Source organism: Aythya ferina (genome assembly GCF_964211825.1).
Source record: "Aythya ferina genome assembly, chromosome: 23".
In the NCBI taxonomy this organism is placed as follows: Eukaryota; Metazoa; Chordata; class Aves; order Anseriformes; family Anatidae; genus Aythya; species Aythya ferina.
In genome coordinates, this window is record NC_140321.1 from 5,026,081 (window position 1) to 5,048,043 (window position 21,963).

Below are 21,963 nucleotides of genomic sequence, written 5' to 3' on the forward strand. Positions count from 1 at the left end.
GCAGCCGGCGGGAGGATGCTGCAAACGGCGGCGGAGCCGGGCGGCTGGGCAGGTAGGGCGACCGGGAGGGGGACGGAACGGGTTTTTTGGGGCAGCCGCCGGTCCTGAGAGCCCGACCCGGCCCGGGTCGAGGGGTCGGGATAGTTGTGGCCGTAGCAAAGTTGTCGGAAGAGGGGGGGATGCGCTGGGGAAAGCGCGGAGGAGCCGGGGAGAGGTCGGCCCCCGGGGAGGCAGCGCCGTGCCCCGGCGGGGATGCTCCGGTCCCCCCCTCTCCGCCCCGATTCCCCCCTCTGACGGCTGTTAAGGGGCGAGCCCGGCTGTGCAGCGCCGTGCACAGGGGCAGAGGGGTGCGGGGGGGGGGGGTGCGGCAGGGCCCCCGCTGCCACTGACCTCCTCGTGGCAAGGTGTGGAGACAGGAGGGAAACTTGTTCGGAGGAACTTTGCAGGAGCCCTGATCGCAGCCCCTTCTCCCTGCACTCCAGAGCAGGACCTAAGGGGGTGCGAGGTGGGTGCTGGGTGCCCCCCGGCAGCCCCAGCTCCCAGCTTGTGGCTACCGAGGTGGCGATGCTTTGGGGTGCGCCGTGTGCCACCCGCGTGGGCATGCATTGGGGTTGTGTCCGTGGGCATCATCTGGGCCCAAACGGTGCTTGCTGGGGGGCTGTATGCCATCGGGGTGTGCGGCCCGACTTGCGTGGGTGCCCGTGGGGCTGTGCCCGTGGGCACCACCTGCACCCCGCTCACACCCATCACGGCGCTGGGGTTGCTGGAGCCACGGCGAGGTTGGCGCTGGAAATGGAGCCGCTGGCTGTCTCCACGAGGGGTACTCGGCTTTTATAGAAAAGGACTTTTGCTGAAGCCTTACAAAAGGGCTTTCTGTTAGCCAGCCGGGTAAGGAGCGCTGCAGCTCGGGCTGGCTGCGGTCTGGGGCAGGGCACAGCCCTCCCAGGCAGGCGCACGAGCCCCCCGATGGGCTCGCCGAGCAGCGGGGAGCTCAGGCACAGAAGTGGCAGCATCACCCAGGAGATTGCCCGTGCCCTTCTCAGCCTTTACTGATCTATTTGACTCCAAGCTGGAAGCAGCAGTGAGTTATCTCTGGAGCTTTTTCTGAGTCGTGTCGGGCTGGGGTAGGGCTGGGAGCTCTCCTCTGCTCGGAGCACATCGCGACGAGAAGGTGCCCGCCTGCGACCTGCCCTTGAGAGCGCAGCAGCAGAGCTGCTGGTGCTGCGGGGAAAACTGCCTCTTGCACAGGATCTGAACTCCTCTCTCTCCTCTGCGTGTGCCTGGTTTGTTTTGGTTTTCATTTTCCGAGCAAAATTTAAAAGTGCTCCTTAAATACAGGCAATGATTTTGCTTGAACCTCACATCCAGGGCCCAGCTTTGGGCTCCTGGAGGCTTTATGGGGCTGCTGGGTTATCTTCACCCGAGCGAAGGGGATCAGTGCTGCCTCTGCTATCTCCGCTGCTCGAGCTGCCTGCTCCTGTGCTGGTGTTGGCAGCAGTTTTCGGCAGGGCTGTGGTGATGTCAGGCAGGAGCTGGCCTTGCGCTGCTCGGCGCGGTGCAGAAATCGGCTGCATCTCTGTGATTAGCTGGGGCAGCGGAGCGTGGATTCTGGATGCTCTGTGCAAGCCTCTGGGTCGGCTTGTGGGGCACTGGAAACAGCATCAGTGGGAAGTGCTGCTGTATGAGCCAGTCCTCAAATAAATGGGGCTCTGTCCTAGACTCCCAGCCTGGCCAGGAGTTCCCGCAGCCGCTGAAAGTCAAATCCATGCTCATTGAGTTGTTTTTTTTTTTTTTCCTTAAAGTGGCTGCAGGTGTTTTTCAATGGAGCCATCCAGCCAAGTGCCGGCTTCTCTGGGTGAGATTTGTCACTTGGCTGAAACAGCTCCACAGGGGTGCGAGAGGAGCCACCCTGCGCCGGCGTAGCTGCCAGCGGACCTCTGCTGCCGATCAGCTCTCTCGCCATATGTAGAGTTCAGAATCAGGCCGGTGATAATGTCTGCCTTGGGATTTTTTTTTTTTTTTCTGCTTGTTTTGTAATCCGCTGCATGCATTAAAAAAAAAAAAAAAAAAAAAAAAAAAAAAAAAAAAAAAAAAGGGAGACTGGTATAATCCTGTATGCAAATGTGCAAAGCTTGGCTCCGAGCTCTCGGGGTGGCTGGCTCGTACTGCGCGGTGACTTAACGCCGGGCGCTTTGTGCACGAGCCCGGCTCAGCTCTGGCATCGCGTCCTGCATGACCCGATCCCTGGGCTGGGCTGGTAAAGTTGTTGCCCGTTGAAGGAGGTTTTGCTTTGATGAAAAGGCCAGCGTCCTGAGCTGAGAAACCAGGAGGGCGGTGGAAGAATAAAATGCGTTTGGCTCGCTGGTCCTCGGGTCTCGCCCCCTTGGCTGGAACACGCAGGGACTGATCTCACAGCTGCAGCGGGTGAGGATCGGACCCTGCAACAAGCCTGTGCAAGGTGATGCTGTCCCATTAAAAGTGTAAGGTTTTTAAATAATTTTTTAAATTTTATTTATTTATCTATTTTTGCCAGCTCCCATCTTTCTGCCTCTTCTCTCCTCTCTGGCTTTTCCCCTCGCTTTTAGCACTGAGACATCAAACTCAGACGTGCTGGCTCTATTTGTGCTGGCAGGAGAGAGCACAACCACCACGGAACCCGAGCAGCTGCCCAGGGACATTGCACCCAGAGCTGTGGGGCTTTCCCTTCCCTCTTGCAGTGCTCGCCATCAGGCCGTTTTGAGGCTGTTTCTGCTCTCTGCCTTGTTTATTTGTGGTTGGCGTCATCTGCCCAATGCGCCGGGCTGTAGTGGCACGGGAGAAGGCTGTGGGGTTAACTCAAGTTGTGTGATTTCAGGTTAACTCAAGTTGTGTCACTTTAGGTTAAATCAAAAAGTGCTCAATCAAGTTGCTTTATGCTGTTGAATTTCCAGGCTTGGAATCATACCTGTCCTGGAAGCACCAGGCAATCTCCAAAGTGTGATGGGCTTCAAAAGGAGGGAACCGGAGAGCCCCTCTCTCAGCTCCGGCCCTCACAGACTCTTGTCCTTATTTCTCAGCCTTTTTGGGGCCGGTGCCTGACTTTTGGGAACGCAGCGTCCACAGTCCTGAGGGTCCTTCATCCTTCCTAGGGAAAAGAGAAAGGCAAAAATGCGCACAAAGCAGAATAACAAAGCCCATGAGGGTCCACTTGTCAATTTAGAAACAATATTGTGATACGCAAAGGCAGTTTCTTAGTCTGATGCTCTCAGATGGCCTCCAAAATAGTGTCATAATTTATACGTCAAGAAGGCCCCGTCAAGAATTATATCTGTGCTCTCACGGAAATTCACACTGTGACTGCATGGTAACAAGTGCTCCTTTTTTATTATTTTTTATTAACACCATAATAATTTACTTGCGAGTCATAAAAGACAACCTGGGTATTTAAGGAGCCTTGGGAAGCTCAGAAGTCAAGCTGTGGCTAACGGGTGTGTGCAGGGAGATCCTTGGCTTCCCATGCAAAGCTTACACCATTCTTTAAAAAAATAAATAAATAAATAAATAATAATAATAATAACAATAAACCAACATTTTTTTTCCCCACAATGGTCACGGGGGGCTCACCGAGCCGCTGCGTTGCAAGGACCGGGGTAAAGGTGGCAGAATGTCTTGGGGGTCTGCTCCCCAGCCCCCCCAGAGCCCAGCAAGCTGTGGGACCCCCCCAAAATGGGGGTGTTAAAGCTCTCCTGGGCTGCAGTGGGGGGCAGCTCAGCTGGGGGAGGGCTCCGGGGGGGGCTCCCACCCAGCACCGCGGCACAGCTTGGGGCTTCTTTGAAATGGGAACGTTCCCAAGCTGTGATTTTCCCTGGCCTAATTATGGAAATTTTTAATTAGGTGATAAGGAAGATCACTTGGAAATGGCAAGGGAAACAGTTTGAGGTTAAGTCCTAATCTGTGCCCCTGTCTGCCTGCGGACGGGGGCTGCTCCCTTTTGCAGGAACCCCTGGAAGGGGTGGAGGAGCTGGGGGATCCCGGGGAGGCAGGGGTCTGTGCCGCTCCCTGTGGCAAAGCATCGGGGTCCTTTAGCCAGCAGCTTTGACCCAGGAGAAATTGAACCGAGATAGTTTTTTCTTGACCTGGCTCTGAGGCCAGTCTTTAATTTCAATTTTATTTTAATTGGGCTTATCGGAGCAGATGCTTTTATCCACGTGTAATTTTTAAGGTCCGTGTTCGCACCTTGGCCCCAGGCAGAGGAGGAGCTGGGGCATCTCAGAGGGATGCCAGGCTTGGTCTCAGGGACACGGTGGCCCCGGTACCTGGCCAGGGCTGTGAGTGCTTTGGGTATTTCTGGCTCTGACGTCTGGTCTCTGGCTCTTGCTCCGCATCGGCTGCGGGATGAAGGAGCTGTTGGGATTTTTTTTTTTTGCCAGTGTAAGGTCAGAGGCTGCCCCTCACCCCCCTGTCACCACCCGGCTCTTTGAGACCTCCGCTGCCTTTGAGCTGGGAAAAGCACCACGGAGCGTGGAGGAGCAGGTCACTGCTTTGTGAACGTGGCAGAGGATCCAGAGGTTTTTTGGGTGTTTTTTTTTTTTTTTTTTTTTTTTTTTGAGAGATGTGGGATCAGTGACCTGGCCTTGCAGGTGCCAGGTTGCTGAGCCATCAGCCAGAGGGGGACCAGAGCCGTGCCTGGGGATGCCTCTGGGGGAAAGGTTTGGTCCAAAGGGTAAAAACGAGCTTTGTGCTGAAAAGAAACAGCGGTGTTTTAATTCTTGTTCCTGTGGCTGGCTGACTAATTAGCAGCTTCTGTCAGTGTTAAACCCTGGAAGTTTTCAGAGCAATGCGCAGCCCTGATTTTTGTGATCCTGACTCTTTTATCTGCTGATGGCACACGCACGTGGCCGGGCATCCCGCTGCGTCTGCCCGAGGAAGGGGCGATTTCCATTGCTGGCTGCTCCTGCTGGCACAGCACGAAGCACACGGTTGCTCATTTTAGGGTCTCCTGCACCCCTTGCCAGCTGATTTTGGACTAGGGATGGGTCCTGGCCTCATCCTGCCGGGAGCTTCAGCCTGGTGGATGAGGTCCAGCACCCGGAGGGATTTCTGGTCTCCAAGCACTTCAATTGCTCTTCAGGAGCAGCCTCTCCTGTGGTGGGGACCGTGCCCTGCTGCCAGCAGCCTTTGGGGTGGCTCCGTTCTCCAGGGTTTGGATGAAAACCCGTGCCAGGATGCCTCTGGCTGCATTCCTGTGGGTTTTGCTGGGCTCTGCCCGCTGGGCACGACACATTCTGCTGGTCTCCAAGGAGAGAAGAGCACAGAGGAGCTTACCCAGCACCTGCCAGCCCTGACCATGAACAGGATGGATCTGGCTCGTGCGTCCCAGAGCTCCAGCGCTGAGCCCTTGCTGCCCCAGCTCAGCACCTCCAGGTGCTCCCAGCACCCAGCCACCCTGCACCCGCTGCCCACCCAGGAAGTTTTCCCGGAGGTTTTCTGCACCGGCACGGCTCCAGCAGCCCCTGATCCACATCTGAGCAGCAGCACGAGCCCAGCGTCGAGGGGGCTGGCGGGGGAGCACGAAATCTGGTTGGAATTAGGGTGCATTCATGGGGATCAGCCCGTGCGCCATGCTGGGGGGAGCCAGGGGTTAAGGCTCTGCATGCAAACATCTCCTGGTGGCCCCCACCTGACGTCTTCCTCGGGGTTTCTGCAGATGTGTGTAATTGCTGGCACCTGAGGTGGTGTAGAGCTTTGGCATTTGGCTCCCTGCGTGGCTCTGCTTTGGTATTTCTTGCGAGCCCAGGTGTTAATTCACGGGTATGGACCTTCGGTGAGAACTCAGCCGTGTTGGCAGGAAATAATTGAAGGCTTCGTGCCGCTCCCTCGCACATCACCAGAACCATCCCCTGCTCCCTCCTCACTTCATCTGCGAGTCGCAAAGATGAAAAGAAAAAAAAAAAGAGTGGCAGGAACAGCAGCTAGGAATTAATGCTTAAAACTAAAACAGGCAGATCAGAGGCATCACAACAGGGATGGGACGTGGCATCCTCTCCGGGAAGGAATTTCATCCCTACGAGCATCCTCCTAACCCCAAGCCTCTCCTTTCCTGGGCTGTCCCATGCCCAAGGAGATTTGGCCGCACGCTTGCCAGCCCTACTCGAGGTCTCATCCCCCACCAGGTTATAAATAACCCACGGAGGGGAATTGATTCTGGAGGACCTTTGCAGCTCCTCGTCCTGCCGAGCCTGCCAGAGGAGATGCTGGTGATGCTCCCTGTGCCACGACCTTGGGCCGTGCTCTTGGAAAACAAACTGGGAGCAGCCCACGGGAAGGTTTTTTGCTTGCTTGGGAGACAAACAACCTGAGCCCAGGTGGAGCTGGGTTTGACGAGGCTCCCAGCAAACCGAGGCCCCCGAATATTCATGTATTTATTTATTTGAAGCATCACTTTTTTCCATTAATGTTTGTCATCTGCTCCCCTCCCGTCCGCCGAAGCACAGCACGTGGCGCGGGGCAGCGCACACACACGGGCGCTGTTTATTTCGGTCAGGAGCGCCGCTGCTTCTCATCCCTTTGAACTGCTGTGAGCGTCTCAGCACAGAGGATTCACTGTGCTGAAGTTTCTTTTGAGGAACCCTGAAATGTTTATAGAGGAAAAATAAAAAAACGACAAGAGGAGCTTGTTACGGAGCCAGGGGCTGCCAGAGGATGCACTGGAAGTGGGGAGGGGGGCACAAGTGCTCTATGGTCCTGGGGGTCTCGGCATCAGGTCCCCCCCTCGAGCAAAGCCCTTCAATGCCCACTGCTGGCTGTGCTTCATCGCATTTATAGGGTGAAGCCTATAAATATCCCAACTCCAAATTTTCACGCAGTATTAGGAACTCTGCAGGCTTATTTTTGAGCATCATTATGAAAGGACTTTAGGGATTAAATCGCACTCAGATTAATCTTTGCTGCGGGAGGCACAATGTGCAGGACAAGCACTTTGGGGTGATTTGGGGGCTTCAAAGGGGCTCCTGGGGTCACTGTTCCCAGTCCCAGTCCAAGGGGGGCTGCTTCAGCCCCGGGACGTGGCTGTCAGGTTGGGGGACACCTTGGCAGCAGCTTCGTTTTCAGCCTTGTTCCCTGGCCTTGGCTTTTCTAGGTTTGCAGATTTTCACCTCTCAATGTCAAATTTCTGTCCTCTCTGCTTTCCCGAGGAGGTAATTAGCAAGCAGGCATAATAGCAATTTAATAAGTGTGTCAAATCAGAGAGCCACTCGTGGTGTACGGCACGCTGTGCCTTCGGAGGAGCCCTTCCACAAGGTAGGGATGTGCCAGGCTGCTTTTTATAGGGAAATACAGAGCAACCTGATCGCTGGGCACATCCCTGCATGGGTTCGCTCTCAGCAGCATGCCTGGCAGGAGGTGGCGGGGTCGGGGCAGGGACCTGGTGTGACCCTGGTGCTTGAATCCACGCCAGGTGGGGACAGCAGGGCAACCACAGAGAGGATTTGGAGAGGGAGCAACTCTGCAATAATTGGGGTTGGTGTTTCTGGAGGGAACGGGGAGCTTGGGGCTGCGGGATCGTGCCCCACAGCAGCCTCAAGGGGAGCACACCCGGCTCCGAGGGGGAATTATTTGCCATGCTCCATCATGAGGTACAACACGTTTCTGGGCTGAGAGCTCCCAGGGCAGGATGAGTTCCTATTTAGGCAGGGGATGAGTTAAAAGGATTTATAGGAAGCTGGCAGCCACCTGCACCCCGGGGTGCTTGTGTGCCCGGTGCCTCGCTGCAGTGCTCGGCGCAGGCATGGCACTGGTGAGCAGAGCAGGGGGAGCCGGGGGGGCTGCCAGCATCCAGCTGTGGGGCAGCACCTCCCTGCATTTGGCTGCTCCTTAGCAGTGGAAAAGATGCTCAAGTCATCCTTACAAATATTTATCTTCCTAAAGGTTTGGGCAAACCAAACCCTCTCTTTGGTGAGGAAGGCGGTGGCGCGGGCGCTTGGGAACTGTTGGCACGCCGCAGAATTTCCTCCCCCCCCCCCGGTGGGCACCGAGAGGCAATTTCCTACCACCCAGCCAAAGGAGCTTTTTCTTCTCGTGCTGCCTGCAAGGAGCCCGGTTTCCCTGTGGTCCTGGCTGTTAAACAGCACGAGAAAAGCAGGCAGGGAGGATGAGGGATGCTGCGTGCACCAGGGGCTCAGGGTCGAGCTGGGATCCCAAGGGGGGGAAGGTGGCGGGGGAGAGGCTCTGGCTTGTGGCACATCTCTGGCTGCATCACCCATCGCAGCACCCATGGAGCCCAAAATGGGCTGTGGATGGAGCAGAGGGGTCCAAAAATGGGGTTATCCCCCCAGGGGGGGGCATGGGCTGCCCCACTGAGCCTGGCTGCCTGCTGGGCAGGGGGAGGACGGAGCCACAGGGCTCAGGGGGGGCGCAGACAGGGGCTGGCTTGTGGGGGTCCCTCCCAAGCAGCTGAGCACAGGGAAGCGTTGTGTGCCCGTGAGCAAGCAGGGAAGGGGACAAAGGAGCCTCTGTGGAGGATTTGGCCTCTCTCTGCCTGCTCCAGCCCTCAGCAGCCGCTTTGCTCGGGTGTAAATAAATAAGTAAATAGCAGCAAACCCTGCAGAGCTGGGGGGTGCAGGTCTTGGCTGCGATCACCCCCCTCCAGGCATCACCAGCCCCGTCCCACCGTGGGACCACGCTCGGGCACCCCACGGTCCCTCTCCTGTTGCCAAGAAGGGTGTTGGCTCCTCTGCCCTTTTTCACATGCTGACAAGGCGCTGGAAAAGCGAGAGGTTTTTTAAAACATAAAACAAATAAAATTAGGTCTTCTGGTAAGGGATTAAATGGGTGCCCTCGGCTGTATTTATAGAAAGTTCAAAAGTAAATCTGTTCCCAGACTGAATAAATATTTTGCTCAGGCAGGCGAGATTTTCAGTTCATCTGTCTCGCAAAGCCTCGAGTGAGAGGGGAATTGATTTTCTTCAGCTTGAACAAGGCAAGCAACCCTCGAAACCAGACAGATAGCGAAGTCCCATTATCGGTTCAAATGGGGAAGCAGCTGGGAAATCATTTAAAGGAAAGTGAAAATGGAGCCGCTGTAGGGAGCAGCCCAATCCCTGGCGCAGGGCATGGCTCCGCTCGGGCATCGCCGCGGCACAGGGCGCTGCCAGAGGTTGTCCCTGCTCCGTGCTCACCCTTGTCATGAGGCTGTTTGGTAGCAGAATCCCAGCTCCAGCAGCTTGCTAATTCAAGCCCCTGGTGTTTGCAGCCATGGGTTACTGCTAAGACAAGAGCTTAACGCTGCGCTCGTGATAAAAGTCACCGCGGGGCAGCTCCGGCGTGGCACCGACCTCCTGGGCTGCCCTCCCCGTCCTGCCCGGGACTGGGGCTGTCCCGCTGCCCTCCCCGTCATAAAAAATAAAAGGGAGGATTGTGGAAAAGAAAAACACCGCAAAGCCTTTGGCAGTGCTCTCCGCTCTCTTTTGGAGGAGCCTGTTTTCCAAGGGCGGACCACGTGAAATGAATATTTGCCTTGAAAAACTGCCTCGGCACCACCCGGGCAGCTTGCAGCCGAGCCTGGAGCAGCCCCGGCATCGCTCCACGCTCATCCTCCATCACCTTTTGTCCCCAGCATCATCCTGCTGTGCCCCAGGCACCTTTCCAAGGTCACGGCCAGCGAGGGGGAGCCAGGGAAGTGGCCAAGGTGGGAGCAGTGGCTTCCAGGGGATGGTGCAGGACACAGGGCAGGTTACAGCTGGAGAGGTTGGGATCAGTGGCTGCACCTCGCTGGGATTTGCAATGGGAAGTCTGACCAGGGGGGGCTAAAAAAAGCCATGAGATGAGCAAAATGATCCGCTGAGTCACTGATCACTCGCTCGCCCGCTGCTTTAGTCACCCCCTTCCCTGAACCGCTATGGGTGCCAAAGGTGCTGAGGGGGCACAAACTGTGAGCGCGTTAAATTGCTGCGGCCGAAAAAACAAAGTGCTGCTGCTGCACGCGCGGCTGCTGGCACCAGATGGATCACTGGAGGTGCTCAATTAGTGGTGGCTCCCTAATAAAGCCGCTGATTAATACCGGTGGAAGTGCTGCGGACTGGCAGGTGCTCTGCGCCAAGGTGCTCTCCGGTCCCTGGCATCGCAGCTCCTGCTTTTCGGGTGTCCCTGGGGACAGGAGCTGTCGTGCCCCACGCAGGGTTTGGTGGAGGAAGCAGGTCCCAGCCTCCTGCTCCTTGGGGGAAAGGCTTGAGTCCTTCCAGCAGAAATTCTGCCTGGAGAGCCTGGATTCGCCACGCCGCTTTCTCATGCACGTGACGTGGAAATAGTGCGAAAGGAACGAGTTGGGGCTGCAAAACAGGCCCCCAGCACCGCTCCCTGCCGTGGCTCTGCAGAAAGCCCCATCCCCTGCTCAGCCTCTGGTCTGGGTGCCTGGGGACCACAGCACGATTTGTCTCGGAGCATCCCAGTGAGGGGATGGAGGTGATTGCTCAGGTCCTGGTGAGGGGACGGAGGTGATTGCTCAGGTCCCATTGGTAGCTGCAGAGGCAGAGGGACCACTGCAGGTGGGTGCTGGCACCGGGGGGGCTGTGCTGGCTGCCTGGGCAGGCTCTGATGTGGCTCTGCTGCTCCACTGCTGCTGCTCGGCCTCCCCAACTCGCCCGGCCTCGCTGCCTCCCCCCACACACCCCGCACGAAGAGCCCTTTTAGCCGAGTAACCCCGCCGTGCCGAAGCCAAGCGCTCGTGAAAGGGCCTGTCTTCGAGCAGGAAAGAGCCATAAAGGGCCTATTTATGTAGCTGGCTCCTTGCAATGTTTTCAGACACGGCCCTCGCATGTTTTCATAACAACACCGCCTCCACCTCCCGCCAGCTGCCAGCACAGCCCGGCCCAGCCTCCGCCGAGCCCGGCCTCCGTCCTCCGCCTCCATCCCCATCCCCAGGGGCCCTGGGTGGCCACGGTCGGTACCAGGGCATCACCGTGCCCGCGGGCATCTCGGTGCTGCTCCAGCCGTGCTTGCTTTCAGCAGGCAGCTGGCCAGCAGCAGCAGGCAGCAGCAGGGTGCTCGTGCTGGGGGTGAAATAGGGAGCCCTGCTCGCATCCCCGTGCATGGCTCTGTCCAGGATTGTGCACCGGGGCTGGGGGTCACCATGGCACCCTGGTCTGGCACCCTGACGTCCTGGGATGTGGCCCTTCTAGCACCTCTGCCCGGTCCCCTTGCTGTCATGTCCCCCTGCAAGAGTGTGCCAGCCTCCAGCGCTGCGGCAAGGCTCCCTGTGAGCCTCCACCTCTGCTTCCAGCCCTGCCAGCCCCTCCAGATCGTGCCCCATCGGGTGATGAGGCCGTTACCAGTGCTGGTGATGTGAAGTGTGCCGGGAGGTGGCTGCACAGTGGAGCAGGGAGGAGCCGGGTCCCCATTGCGCTCAGCGCCGGGGTGCAGGAGGGAGCCATCGCCCTGCAGAAAACCCCAAAACTGAATGAATACCTGGAGGCATCAGGGTGACAGGTTATGGACCTGCCCTGCCTTCTTCGCCCCACAGAAGCAGTGCTGTGGTGTGTAGGGCACAAGGCTACGCGTGCTCGGTGCCGGCTGCCTGCAGCCGCGTGTTTGCCATGGCAGGGAGACAAGCGACTTCTCACGAACCCATTTGCAAATTCCTTTTAAACAGGAAAGCTGGCCCGCTAGAGGTCCTTAAATAGCGTTAATGGTGCTGCCCAGCAAAATATCAGAGCTGCCACCTGCACTGCCAGCCGACATGCGCTTCCTTCTGGGCCTCTCGGAGCAAAGGTTTCTCCATTTAATTGGGCACGCACGCTTCTCTCCTGACACTGGTGACCTCTGCCTACTCGAAGGATGCTCACAGCACCCACAGGGGGCTCCTGCAGCTTTCAGAGCTGCTGTAAGAACCAGGGGAGTGAGCAATGAGGCTTCCAGGAGCTGCATTTGTTTGGAAATAACCAAAGAAAGCCAAAGCAGCGTGCGTAATTCTGGCCACGCTTATCACTGACAGTAAACCCCAGCTCTGCGATTCTTTTCCTTCTGTCTTCTAGCCAGAGAGTCATGTATAACTTCATTAGCCCATATCCAGGAGACGCTGAAAGATGTGGACAATTAATTATCATCTGTCCTCTTTCATTCCCCTGCCTGTCAGTGATGGCTTTCCAGTAGCGTGAAGACAAGTCTGTGCTGAACACCAAGAGGAGCCGAGGCAGGAGGCCAGGGCGATGAAGGTGTTCCTCTCGTCTGCTGCAGGGGTGGAGGAACACGGCCCCTGCTCAGAGGGAAATTCGGGTGATGGAGCAGCCTGCCTGGCCCTGCCTGTGCACTGAAATCAGTTCTGGGATGTGTTTTGATGAGCACCTCGAAATAGCATCACCAATTCGGGGCGTCCAGCAGCCAGGCGGCACTGCCCAGGGGCTTGGTTTTGTTTGCCTGCATTTTAGTTACGTGTTTTGAGGTTCCTCCTGCCCATGCCTCCTGAATCAAGGTTTCCGTGTCCCTGGCCCTGGCTAGAGAGCAGAGCCCCATTTGCAGCCTCCTTTGGAGCAAAACTGCTTTTTAAAGAGGCCACGATGAAGCAGCTGCACTGCCCTAATTTGCCGATGGCTGATGTCCTAGAAATTCGGTCGGAGGCACAGAGGTAACGTCGGGACTCGGGGGTGCAAATGTCCCACGTGAGGGGGGCTGAGGCTGGCAGGGCACGGAGACGGGGGGCCACAGAGGCAGGGGGCGATGCCAGCACACCGTGCTCATCCCTATGCCCTCCTTCTGACTGCAAGGTGAGCTCTCAGGCACTGTGACACAATTAAATGGAGGCTGGTGGCTGCTAATTAGAAGAATCGGAGGAGAGAGCTGCCTAAATGCCAGCTCCCACATGGGAAAAAACCCCTCTGGATGCCCACATCGGCCTCAGGTGGTCCCTACAACCGACCCTGAGACAGAAATGTGCAGCACAGAGAGGGATGCTGGCTTCAGCAATTGCTGAAGGGTTTTTCAAGTTTTAACCCCTTTTTGGTTGCCCGAATTTTAGCTAGAAGCAGCAGCCGCACGCAGCCCCATCGTTGAATTGCCCTGTGCTCCTGGGTGCTCCTGGCCTGTTCTCGCAGGTAAATGGTGACCGAGGGGGTACTGCAGGGTTCTGGCACCCCAAAATCACCACGGGGCTCCCACTGAGCCAGGACCACAGCCGGGCATGGGACCAGAGCTCCCTGAGCCCCACGGGTGCCAGCAGCGAGCCCCCCTCAGCTCCCGGTTACTAATTGCCCTGCGGAAAGCATTCCTCACAAGTTTCCTTCATAAGAAACAGTAAGCACAGACTTTGATTTAGCTCTCCTTTGCCTTTCTTCCCCTCTTTTTAATTTTTTTTTTTTCCCTTCCTACCCCGAATGAAGAAACCCTTTTGATCAGGCCGGGTTCAGGCTCCGTAACGAGCATCCCTGTTTGTGTTGGGGGGCTGTCAGCCTGGGAACATGACAAGGCGTCTCCTCTCCGTCTCACACACAATGAATTATTTCTTCCACTCTCTCTTTGTACTGTCTCTGGGATAAATTACCGCTTCCAGGATTAGCAGATGGGCTTGTCAACCAGCGAAGCATCCTTAAACCCTTAGATTATACGCTGCCCAGCGTGAAGCGCTGGCCGCTGCGGCTTGACCGAGGCTGAAGGAAAGTGGTTGTGCGGGGAATTGTCAGGCGGGCTTGAAAGCAAATTGCTTTGCCAATTTATTTTCTTTCCTGTGTGTGAACATGTTTTTCTTAAAGGGATGCTGTCACATTAAATATGGAACTGCCAACCGCAGGCATTAAAAAATCATGGGTCGTCCCATTTTCCTTCCTCCCACTCGAAATTCTAAAAAAAAAAAAAAGAACAACCAAAAAAAAAAAAACAAAAAACAATAAATTTGGGGTTCTTTTCATTTGTCATCTAGAGAGCTAAAGAGGCTTTTTCAAGTTTTTCCTGGCAGTTGGGAGCTTTGGAAACTTCAGAGTCATCACCGACACTGCAGATCTGGGCCAGATGGTGCCAAGGAAAATGAGCAGTGGGGCAGCCCTTCGGGCTTTGCTTTAACCAAAATCGGGCTTTCTCACCTTGCCCTTTCTCTCCAGAAGTTCATGTTTTTGGCAGGCAGTTGTCACAAGGGTCGGGAGAGCAGTCGCAATAGGAAAGCACTTGGGGAGTGTTTAGTTCCCTCTGAAGCTGATGGGACCGAACCACGTGATTGTATGCAAATTTTCCCCAAAATCGTGTTTTTATACTGCTGCTCGGCACCATCAAGCCTGGTCCTGCTGCCCGGACTCTGTTCTGTGACTGCTGCAGGATGGCAAACCCCAGCCTTTACCTTTCCAGGCACTTTTTTAGGGAAGTTAATGAGAGCAGTTTCCTTACGTTGTGACAAACCCTCATTTTTAGCAGTTACCCAGAAGGATACAGAAGAACTTGGGGAAGGAAATCGGGCATTGGCCAGAACCCAGCAGCTCCGGGGTACCTCTTTTAGCACATATCCAAGAGTGTTGTTTGAAAAAAACTTGGATTTTGGGCAGATGCTCAGTGATTTCTCCTTCCCTCGTCAGTGGCTGCAGGGGTTGGGGTTGGGGCTGTAACCACAGCAGCCCCAGCTGGGTTGTGTTGGCCAGGGCCATAAGAAGGGCAGGGGAGGAGGCTTTGGGGTTTGCAAGTTGGGTGCTCTGCTCCTAGATTAACAGCTTGGATAGGGTCTGCTTTTGCCCCCTGCCATGAAGCTCTGGTAGGTCCTGATGTGCTCCTTTATTTTGGGGGGTCAGTTCTGGGGAGATTTTGCTTTGGCTTTTGTGGTGTTTGGTGCTGCTCCTTCTTGAGCTTAAGCTCTTGTGTGTGTAAACCTGGGATGTGGGGAGGTTCTGGTGGTGTAATCCTGTCCTGGGGGTTAAAAATTACCCAACCCAGGGTCGTGAAGGATCTGGAGAATGAAGAAGCAGTGCAAAGTCTTGTGCTATTGTTAACTTCTGAACAAATATTGTTTTAACAGCTGGCTTGTGGTCAGCAGCACTGGGCTCATTTGCTGCATGCCCCATGAGGCTGAGCACCCCACGGGTGCCCCGGAGCCGCCCCCAGAAGGTTGGGTGTTTGGTGACTTTTGGTCTAATAACGCACCGGGCTTACTTTGATGGGGTGACTCAAAACACTGCGTGGATTTAAATGGATCCCCTTGCAAATATCTTTACTTGATACCACTGCAATGGCTGGATTTCAAATGTCACTTACTTAGCACTATGAAATAATTAATTCAGGTTGTGTTACAGGAGCCTGCGGGAGCTCAGACTTAAATTGGAGAGCTCCCGTGTTAGCAGTTATACACAAACATGCCTAGAAGCCAATTTCTGTCCCTAAAACATTGCAGCCTAAGTGCAGGCGAGAGGGGGCACGAGCCTGGCAGGACGGGCTCAGCCTGTGGGTCACTGCTTGCTGTAATTCGAGGCCTCTGAGCTTTGCTTTGCTTCTTTAAGTGGCTCCGGCACAAAAAATAGCTGTAACAATCTGGGTTCGGCTCCGCTGAGTGAGCAGCATTAGCTGCTGCTCTTCCTGAGCAGAGACTTTTAAAGTTTAATGTGATAATCTCGTCCCGAGTCCTTCAAATGTGGTAAGTCGCGTCCTCCTGGACCCTGAGGGAGCGGGCGCAAGGCAGCGCTGTGGCCTCGGACCCATCCCTCGGGATAGCCCTTATCTGAAGGTTTTTGAGATAACGAGCTTCTGGGGGGTCAGGGAGGAGCTGGGTGGCGAGTCCTGGAGCAGGGTGTAGGGGGGGGACACACAGGGGGCTCCTGGGACTGAGCATGGCCAAAGCTGTGTCGTGCGCCTTGCTGCCTGGTGGCTCCTGGCTCTGCGTGCCCGCTGGCACCTTGCCCGGAGGAGATGCTGCTATTGCACAAGCGGTGCCTGGGTTTGATTTCAGGGGGGATTTGGAAAAATAATAATAAAAAAAAAAAAAAAAAAAAAGAAATTTAAATCGTAGGGACTAGGAAGAGACAGCGAGGAGCGGCTCAGCCAAAACTCGCGCCGCGGCTGCATCGGGTTGCACTCCCTGCTCTATTTTAAGAGGCAAACAGCCCGGCGGCGGCGGGGAGCAGCCGGAGCCGTCGTCTACCAGCCCCCCGGACTGGGGCATCGCTCTTTTGGCAGGAGGTGATTGATGGTGTGCTGGCCTGTGTGCAGGGGGTGGCACAGCTGCCTGCTCCCCAAAGCTTGCTTGAGCCACGTGTTTTAGCCCTGTCCTGGCGTGACACAGCTTATCCATGCCCTGCGCTGCTCCTGCTCGCAGCCGGCTGCCTTCGTGGTGCTGCAAGCCCCAGAGCTGCTGCTCTGGGTCCTCAGGTGGCTTTTTGCCCTTGTTGTGTTTTGGCATCCTGCAGGGGTGCGGTGCTGGGGGGCCACGGTTGTCCTGGGGGGACCAGGACCTTGGGTCCTGCCTGGCCATCCTGCTCCGTCCCCTGGTGTCCTGCTGGGAGGGCTGAGTCAGTCTGCTAAATTAAGGCTTGGGAATTTTGGGTGGAAGCGCAGCAAGGGCTGGAGAAGGACCTTTGACAGCAGCCCCAGCACAGCAGGGTTCATGCACACATCGAGCCCCTGAGATTTAAGCACATACTTGAACGGAACAGGATGAAAATGATTTACGGTGTAGATGTCCCTGGTGGCATTGGGGTGCCAAAACCACCGCAGTGTGCGTGGCCTTGGTGGTGTGCGGGCCCCTCTGGGAGCAGGACTCTCAGTTCCCGTGGCTCTACCCCAATCTTTGTGCCGGTCACAAGAAACCTGAAGGATTTTGTGATCTTGAAAGTCCCGTGCCAGGAATTCCTCGGCCAGGAGAGCAGCAGCCGGGCGGAATGATGAATCGCTCCCTCCACAATCTTTCCTCTCCTGCTGCTCTCTTACACTGTGCTAACAGTTACAGCTAAACCCCTGGGGGCAAAATGTCAGGCTCTCAGTGTGCATTTGCTTCTGTTTTTTTCTCTGCTGATGGAAGCACAGGGTGGGTCACCTCCGTGATCTGCAGCAAGCATGGGCAAACCCCGCGGTCCCCTGCCCGTAACCAGTCAAGGTGCTCATTCACAAGAGCCATGTGCTCACTGGACATGGAGAGCAAGTCATTTGTTTTAAAAAGAATCATCCACTCGTGCTTTCCCTGCCCTCCTGCTGCTGCATCTGGTACCTCGTTACCCCGCTGATCGTCCCTTTTTGTCCCTGGTGATGCTGATTATCCAGCTTGCTGCAGATGCAGAGCACAAAGCTTCAGGATTGCAGGACCCTTGGGTAGGAGATCAGATGTATTCTTAGTGCTTTGTTTCCTGGGGCTGGTGGGTGCTTCTGCGATGCTGCTGCAGTCCAACCGTGCTGTGTCCTGCCTGGTGTCCCCTCGGTTGGGGCTGTGACTGTCCTCGTTTGAGATGCGCTGACTCAGGGAACGCGCCGAGTTAATGATGCTGATGTGCAAACGAGAGGACGGGCACCGTGCTGTCCTCTGCGTGCTGGTGGTGCTGTGGGAGGTCCCGCTGCCCTTCAGCGTGTGGGAATGGGGCAGAAGCTGTCTGGGGGTGGGAGGCAGCCTGGGTACCCCAGGGGGGGCTCAGACTGCAGTTTGAGGGTGGTCAGTGGGGGAGCCCCCACCTGCTCCGCTCCCTGTGCCAGCAGCCAGCCCTGGGCTCAAAGTAATCCTCGCTTTGAGGAGCGATGGTTTATGTGCTTATCCCAAAACGTGCCTCGCCCCAGCATTAGCAGAACATATGCTGGGGCTGTGGGGAGGGCGGGGGGGGGGGGTTGGCTTTACTGGTGTTATGAAATGCTGAGCATGAAGAGGGCATGGAGAGGGCTCTCTGAAATCCGTGGTCTGCCCTCAGCTGCTCAATCTTAGCCCAGGACACCAGAGCATCTCCTGCTGTCCCTGCAGCCCTGCTGGGACATCTCCATCCTCCCAGCAGGCAGGGCCCCGTGTCCCTAGGGCTGGCTGCCCTCGTATCCATCCTCCCAAGCCTGGAGGCTCTCTGTTGAAGCCACCCAGGGCATTTTCTAGGTCTGACCTTCGAGGAAGCTTCCCCATCTCCTCATTCACGAGCAGAGCTGATGTCAGGTGCCCTCGCCCTGCTCTTGGCTCAAGGTAACTCCTACAGTCACAGCAGGCGCCAACTGGCAGGAGGCTCCCCCGCGTGACGCCCGGGGCTTCAGCAAAAACTCGCTGAGAAGCAAGCACCGAGCGCCCAATATTCACCCGGGCCCTGGTGCGGAGGCTGCTGATGAGGGCTGATTTAGTGGCCATCGAACCGCGCTCGAAGTGCTCCTTGAAACCTGAGCCAGGAGTCGGAGGCTCTGCTGGCGGCGTAGGGGCGGCTGCGCTGCCCAGGCACACGGCAGAGGCTGGACTGCGGGCGGCCGAGCTCCAGCTTCGTCCAGGTAAGAGCTCGTGTCACTGGGGCAGGACAGCAGGGATCGCTGCCTTGCCCTGGGCTTTGAAGGAGCAGCTGGGAGTCCCTTGGTGCTGCTGGCAAAAGCTGCACCGGGAGCGGAGAGGTCGCAGGAGACAGCGGGGCTCCAAGCCTGATCCCACTGCTGGAGATCTCATGCACTCAAACCTATTTTAATGGGGGCGTGCTCCGAGCTGTAAGGGATGATTTTAAGTAGAAAAGCAGAAATGAGATGGAGTGATTTCAGCCCTGCTGGGGTTAGGGTGTTTTTCTGGCTATTCTGCAGTTCTTGGCTAATACGAGCAGGGCCATTGCAGTAAGGCAGTTGCTTGGGGTGGCGGGTTAGCTGGGTTCTGTGGCAGCTGCTGGTGGTGACTTTCATGCTAATTGTTCTATTTCCGTTGCTTTTATTCAATATTCCATGCCCTCATGAACAGATAAAGAAAGCAGATTCAATGTTATGAAATCACGTGAGCTCAAACAAGATTACTGTGTTGTTTTTTCAAAGTTTCTTACTCTTAGCAAATTCACTCAAACTTCAGGTTGATTTTGCCCTGGTTTGGCACTGCTAGATGGGACAGGTATTGAGAGCAGCGATGTAGCTGTGCCCCAGATCCGTGGCAGATGCCATTTCACTGGGGTTGAGGTTCTGGCCGTGTGTGGGGTCGGTTGTGTTTAGGGATGCGGTAAGTGCAGGAAGGAGCCCGGAGCTGCCTGCCAGGGTGGGGGGTGCTTGGGTGCTGGATGGGGCCCCTGGGGATAAACCTGGGCAGGTGATTGGGTTTCATTAACACAAATTTCTGCCCAGTCTGTGCTTTCTGCTGGGGACAGCTTGGTGAGACCAGTCCTCGACCACTCAGAGTATCAGAGCAGGGGCAAAGGGCCAAATGCCCGTTGACTCCCTGCTCTTGTCAGTATTTCAGCCTGGCCTAAATATTCAGTACCTTACCTCGACCCATGTAGTTGCTTTTCTGCGTGCAAGGCCCGTTCTGTGTGCTAAAACCCAGCTATTTTGGAGGTTTTAGGGGGCCCCAGCACAAGGGGTGGGTGGTGCAGTTGGGCTCCAGCTCCTCACCCACAGGCTGGGGGTGCGTAAATGTGTCAGCACGCTGCGGGTGCCTCCTGGCACTGCCTTGGATTCCCCTGCTCCTGCCTGCTGGGGGACGGGGGCTGCTCTTTAACCGCCATGTGTTAGCACGGACCCTGCTTTACAGATTTTGGGTGGGAATTGCTGGTTTTGGATGAGTTTGGTTCCTGTTTGGGAGCACGTCCCAGCGTGGGGCTGCTTCAAAACCTGGCACTGGCTGTGCAGGTCCTCAGGCTGTGTCCCCCAAAGAGGGACAACAGAGGTTGCAACCCCCAGCTGAGGGTGCAAGGACGGGAGATTTTCCTGGGGGAGTCAATGGCAGCAGCCAACACAACGGGGCGCAGAGGATGAGCGATGTAACGCTGCCTGCTCCAGCCGTTCATTTCCATACATTTCACCCATCATTAAATCCCAAATCAGTACATCAGGGGTTGGCTACATCTGGGGTTGGCTCGCTCTGAGGTGTGGTGGCAGCTTGCTGGGAGCAGGGTCACGGAGCAGGGTGATTTAACCCCTGGCTGTCACGTGCAGGAAGATCAAGGTGTTGGGAACTGATTTGTAAATTAGGCTTGGTGGTAGGTGAATGCCCAGAGCTGAGATTGGGGTGAGAGAAGTGCCCTGCACGTCTTTAACCCTGGGTTATTTTTGCTGGGTGAGGGGGAGGTGAGCCCTCCAAGCTGCCCCAGTCACTGGGGGCACTCATCGATGTTTTCTGCTTAGAGCCCTAGGTGAGCCTGGGGATGCTTAAAAACCTTCTGCTCCTTGGTAGCTGGGTTATGTGAGCATCCTAAGGACAGGGCAAAGCCAGCCCCAAGGTGTTCAGCTGTGGGTCCCCAAGGGACTGAAATGATTTTGGGTTGTGGCATCAGTGTAACTGGTGCCAGGGATGCAGCATCCCTGGAGCAGCACCAGCTGCGCCCTGCCCTGATGCAAACACTTCTGGGCTCACTTTTGGGTACTGAAATCATTGCTGGTGGGACCATGAGCTGCGTGGGGCTGAACTGGGTGGTCAGCAGCTGAAAAATGTCTGGGGTGTGTGGAATTGCACGTCCCAGCCAGGCACAGCTTTGCTCTGTCACTTCCCTTCCACCTGCAGTGATGCCCTTCGGAAGGGAGGCGAGTCCTGAGCTGCCCATAAAACAGCACTTATTTTGGGCATTTAGTGCATGGATTTTAAATCCTACCCAACGTTTGTCACCGCTTTACAGCCTTCTGCAGCCCGTGTTTATGGTGTTATTAAAAAAGAGGAAGAGACCTGGGGTTATGGACTATGATACAGGAGCATAAAACTGACCTTAAGATAAAAAAAAAAAGCGGCTGCGAGGAGTTTTCTGCTGGGGCTGGAGGGACGAGGTGGGATCGCTGTGACTCACGGGAGGTGAGGGGGCTGTTGTCCCCAAATCAATATATTTTTTTTGCATCACAAACAATAATAAAATTAAAAAATACATATTTTTTTATTTGGGTGGGGGAACTTCACAGAGCTGGGAGAATGGGGAGCTGCAAGCTCAGATGGTGGCTGGGTGTGCGTGGGATGCTCAGGGTTTGGAGGAACGAGGGTTTGGTGGGGCTGGGGGCTCGCAGTGACCCCCAGGAGTGCAGAATCAGCCTGGAAACGTCCCACAGAGGGGAGGAGAAGCCTTTTGAGGCAGCACCCGCTGCTGCGGTGACACCCAAGCCGGTCTGACCTTCTTTGATTTCAGGGAGATTTGGACATCTGTCAGGGAGCGTTTCGCACCCGTCAGGAGCCCCTCTCCCTGAGTGGAGGCTCCGAGCACAGGGCAGTAAAATGCAGGCAGGAGGAAGCACCCCGGCCTCCAGAGGTGATGCTGGTGGCCGTGGGATCATTCTGCTTCCCACGGACAGCTTAAAGCTGGGCAGAGGTGGGCGAGTGGCAGCTTGGTCCCTGGGGAACCCTGCCTCCATCAGGAGGCCGCCCCAAAAAAGATGAGGCCACTTGTGGTCCTCCAGGGAGAGGCTGGAAGTGCTGCCCCAGCAGCCCTGTAGGGTTGGGGTGGTGGATTTGGGGTGTGGGGACCCTGGGTTTGGCTCAGAGCCCTTCTGGGGTCGCTTTCCTAGGAGGGAAACTGAGGCATGGTGGCTCAATCGTCACCGTGCCTCAGTTTCCTTCCTATGAAAGCGACCCCCTTCTCATGAGGGGCCACCATGGGAACAAAAACCCAGGCAGGATGGAGGCACCGTGAGGGTTGGGGTGGCTGTGGGGGGGTTATCAGCACCCCAGCCCCACGGTAGGGCTCTGCAGGGGGGTGCTGGGTGCCTCCAGAGCACCCGTGGTGCTGTGCTGACAAGGAGAAATCCTCCCCAAAGGAGCTGTCAGTCACAGGGGCTGGTTCCCCTGCACGCACATGGGGCTGGCAAGCCCCCAGCTGCCAAATTTCAGGTCCTGACACCTGAGAAGCAGAAGAGGCCCCGAAGGCCCAGGAGAAATTAAGTGAATGAGAAGGGCGCGCAGGCGATTAGGGCAGGGCTTTT

The 21,963-nt window shown here is 56.1% G+C and overlaps 1 protein-coding gene across 3 annotated transcripts in view; it reads left to right on the forward strand.

Annotated features, from left to right (window-relative positions):
• ZNF385C (zinc finger protein 385C) overlaps positions 1 to 21,963 on the forward strand; it is a 75,528-nt gene continuing 53,565 nt past the window's right edge. Inside the window, exon 1 of one of the 3 annotated variants that reach the window (XM_084496328.1) lies at positions 1 to 52. In XM_084496328.1, the coding sequence (XP_084352454.1) occupies positions 16 to 52 (37 nt within the window). In that variant the 5' untranslated portion in view covers positions 1 to 15. Of the gene's footprint in view, positions 53 to 14,616; positions 14,699 to 17,786; positions 18,373 to 21,963 lie in introns of those variants that run through there. The other 2 variants (XM_084496327.1, XM_084496326.1) reach the window with 2 other exon arrangements.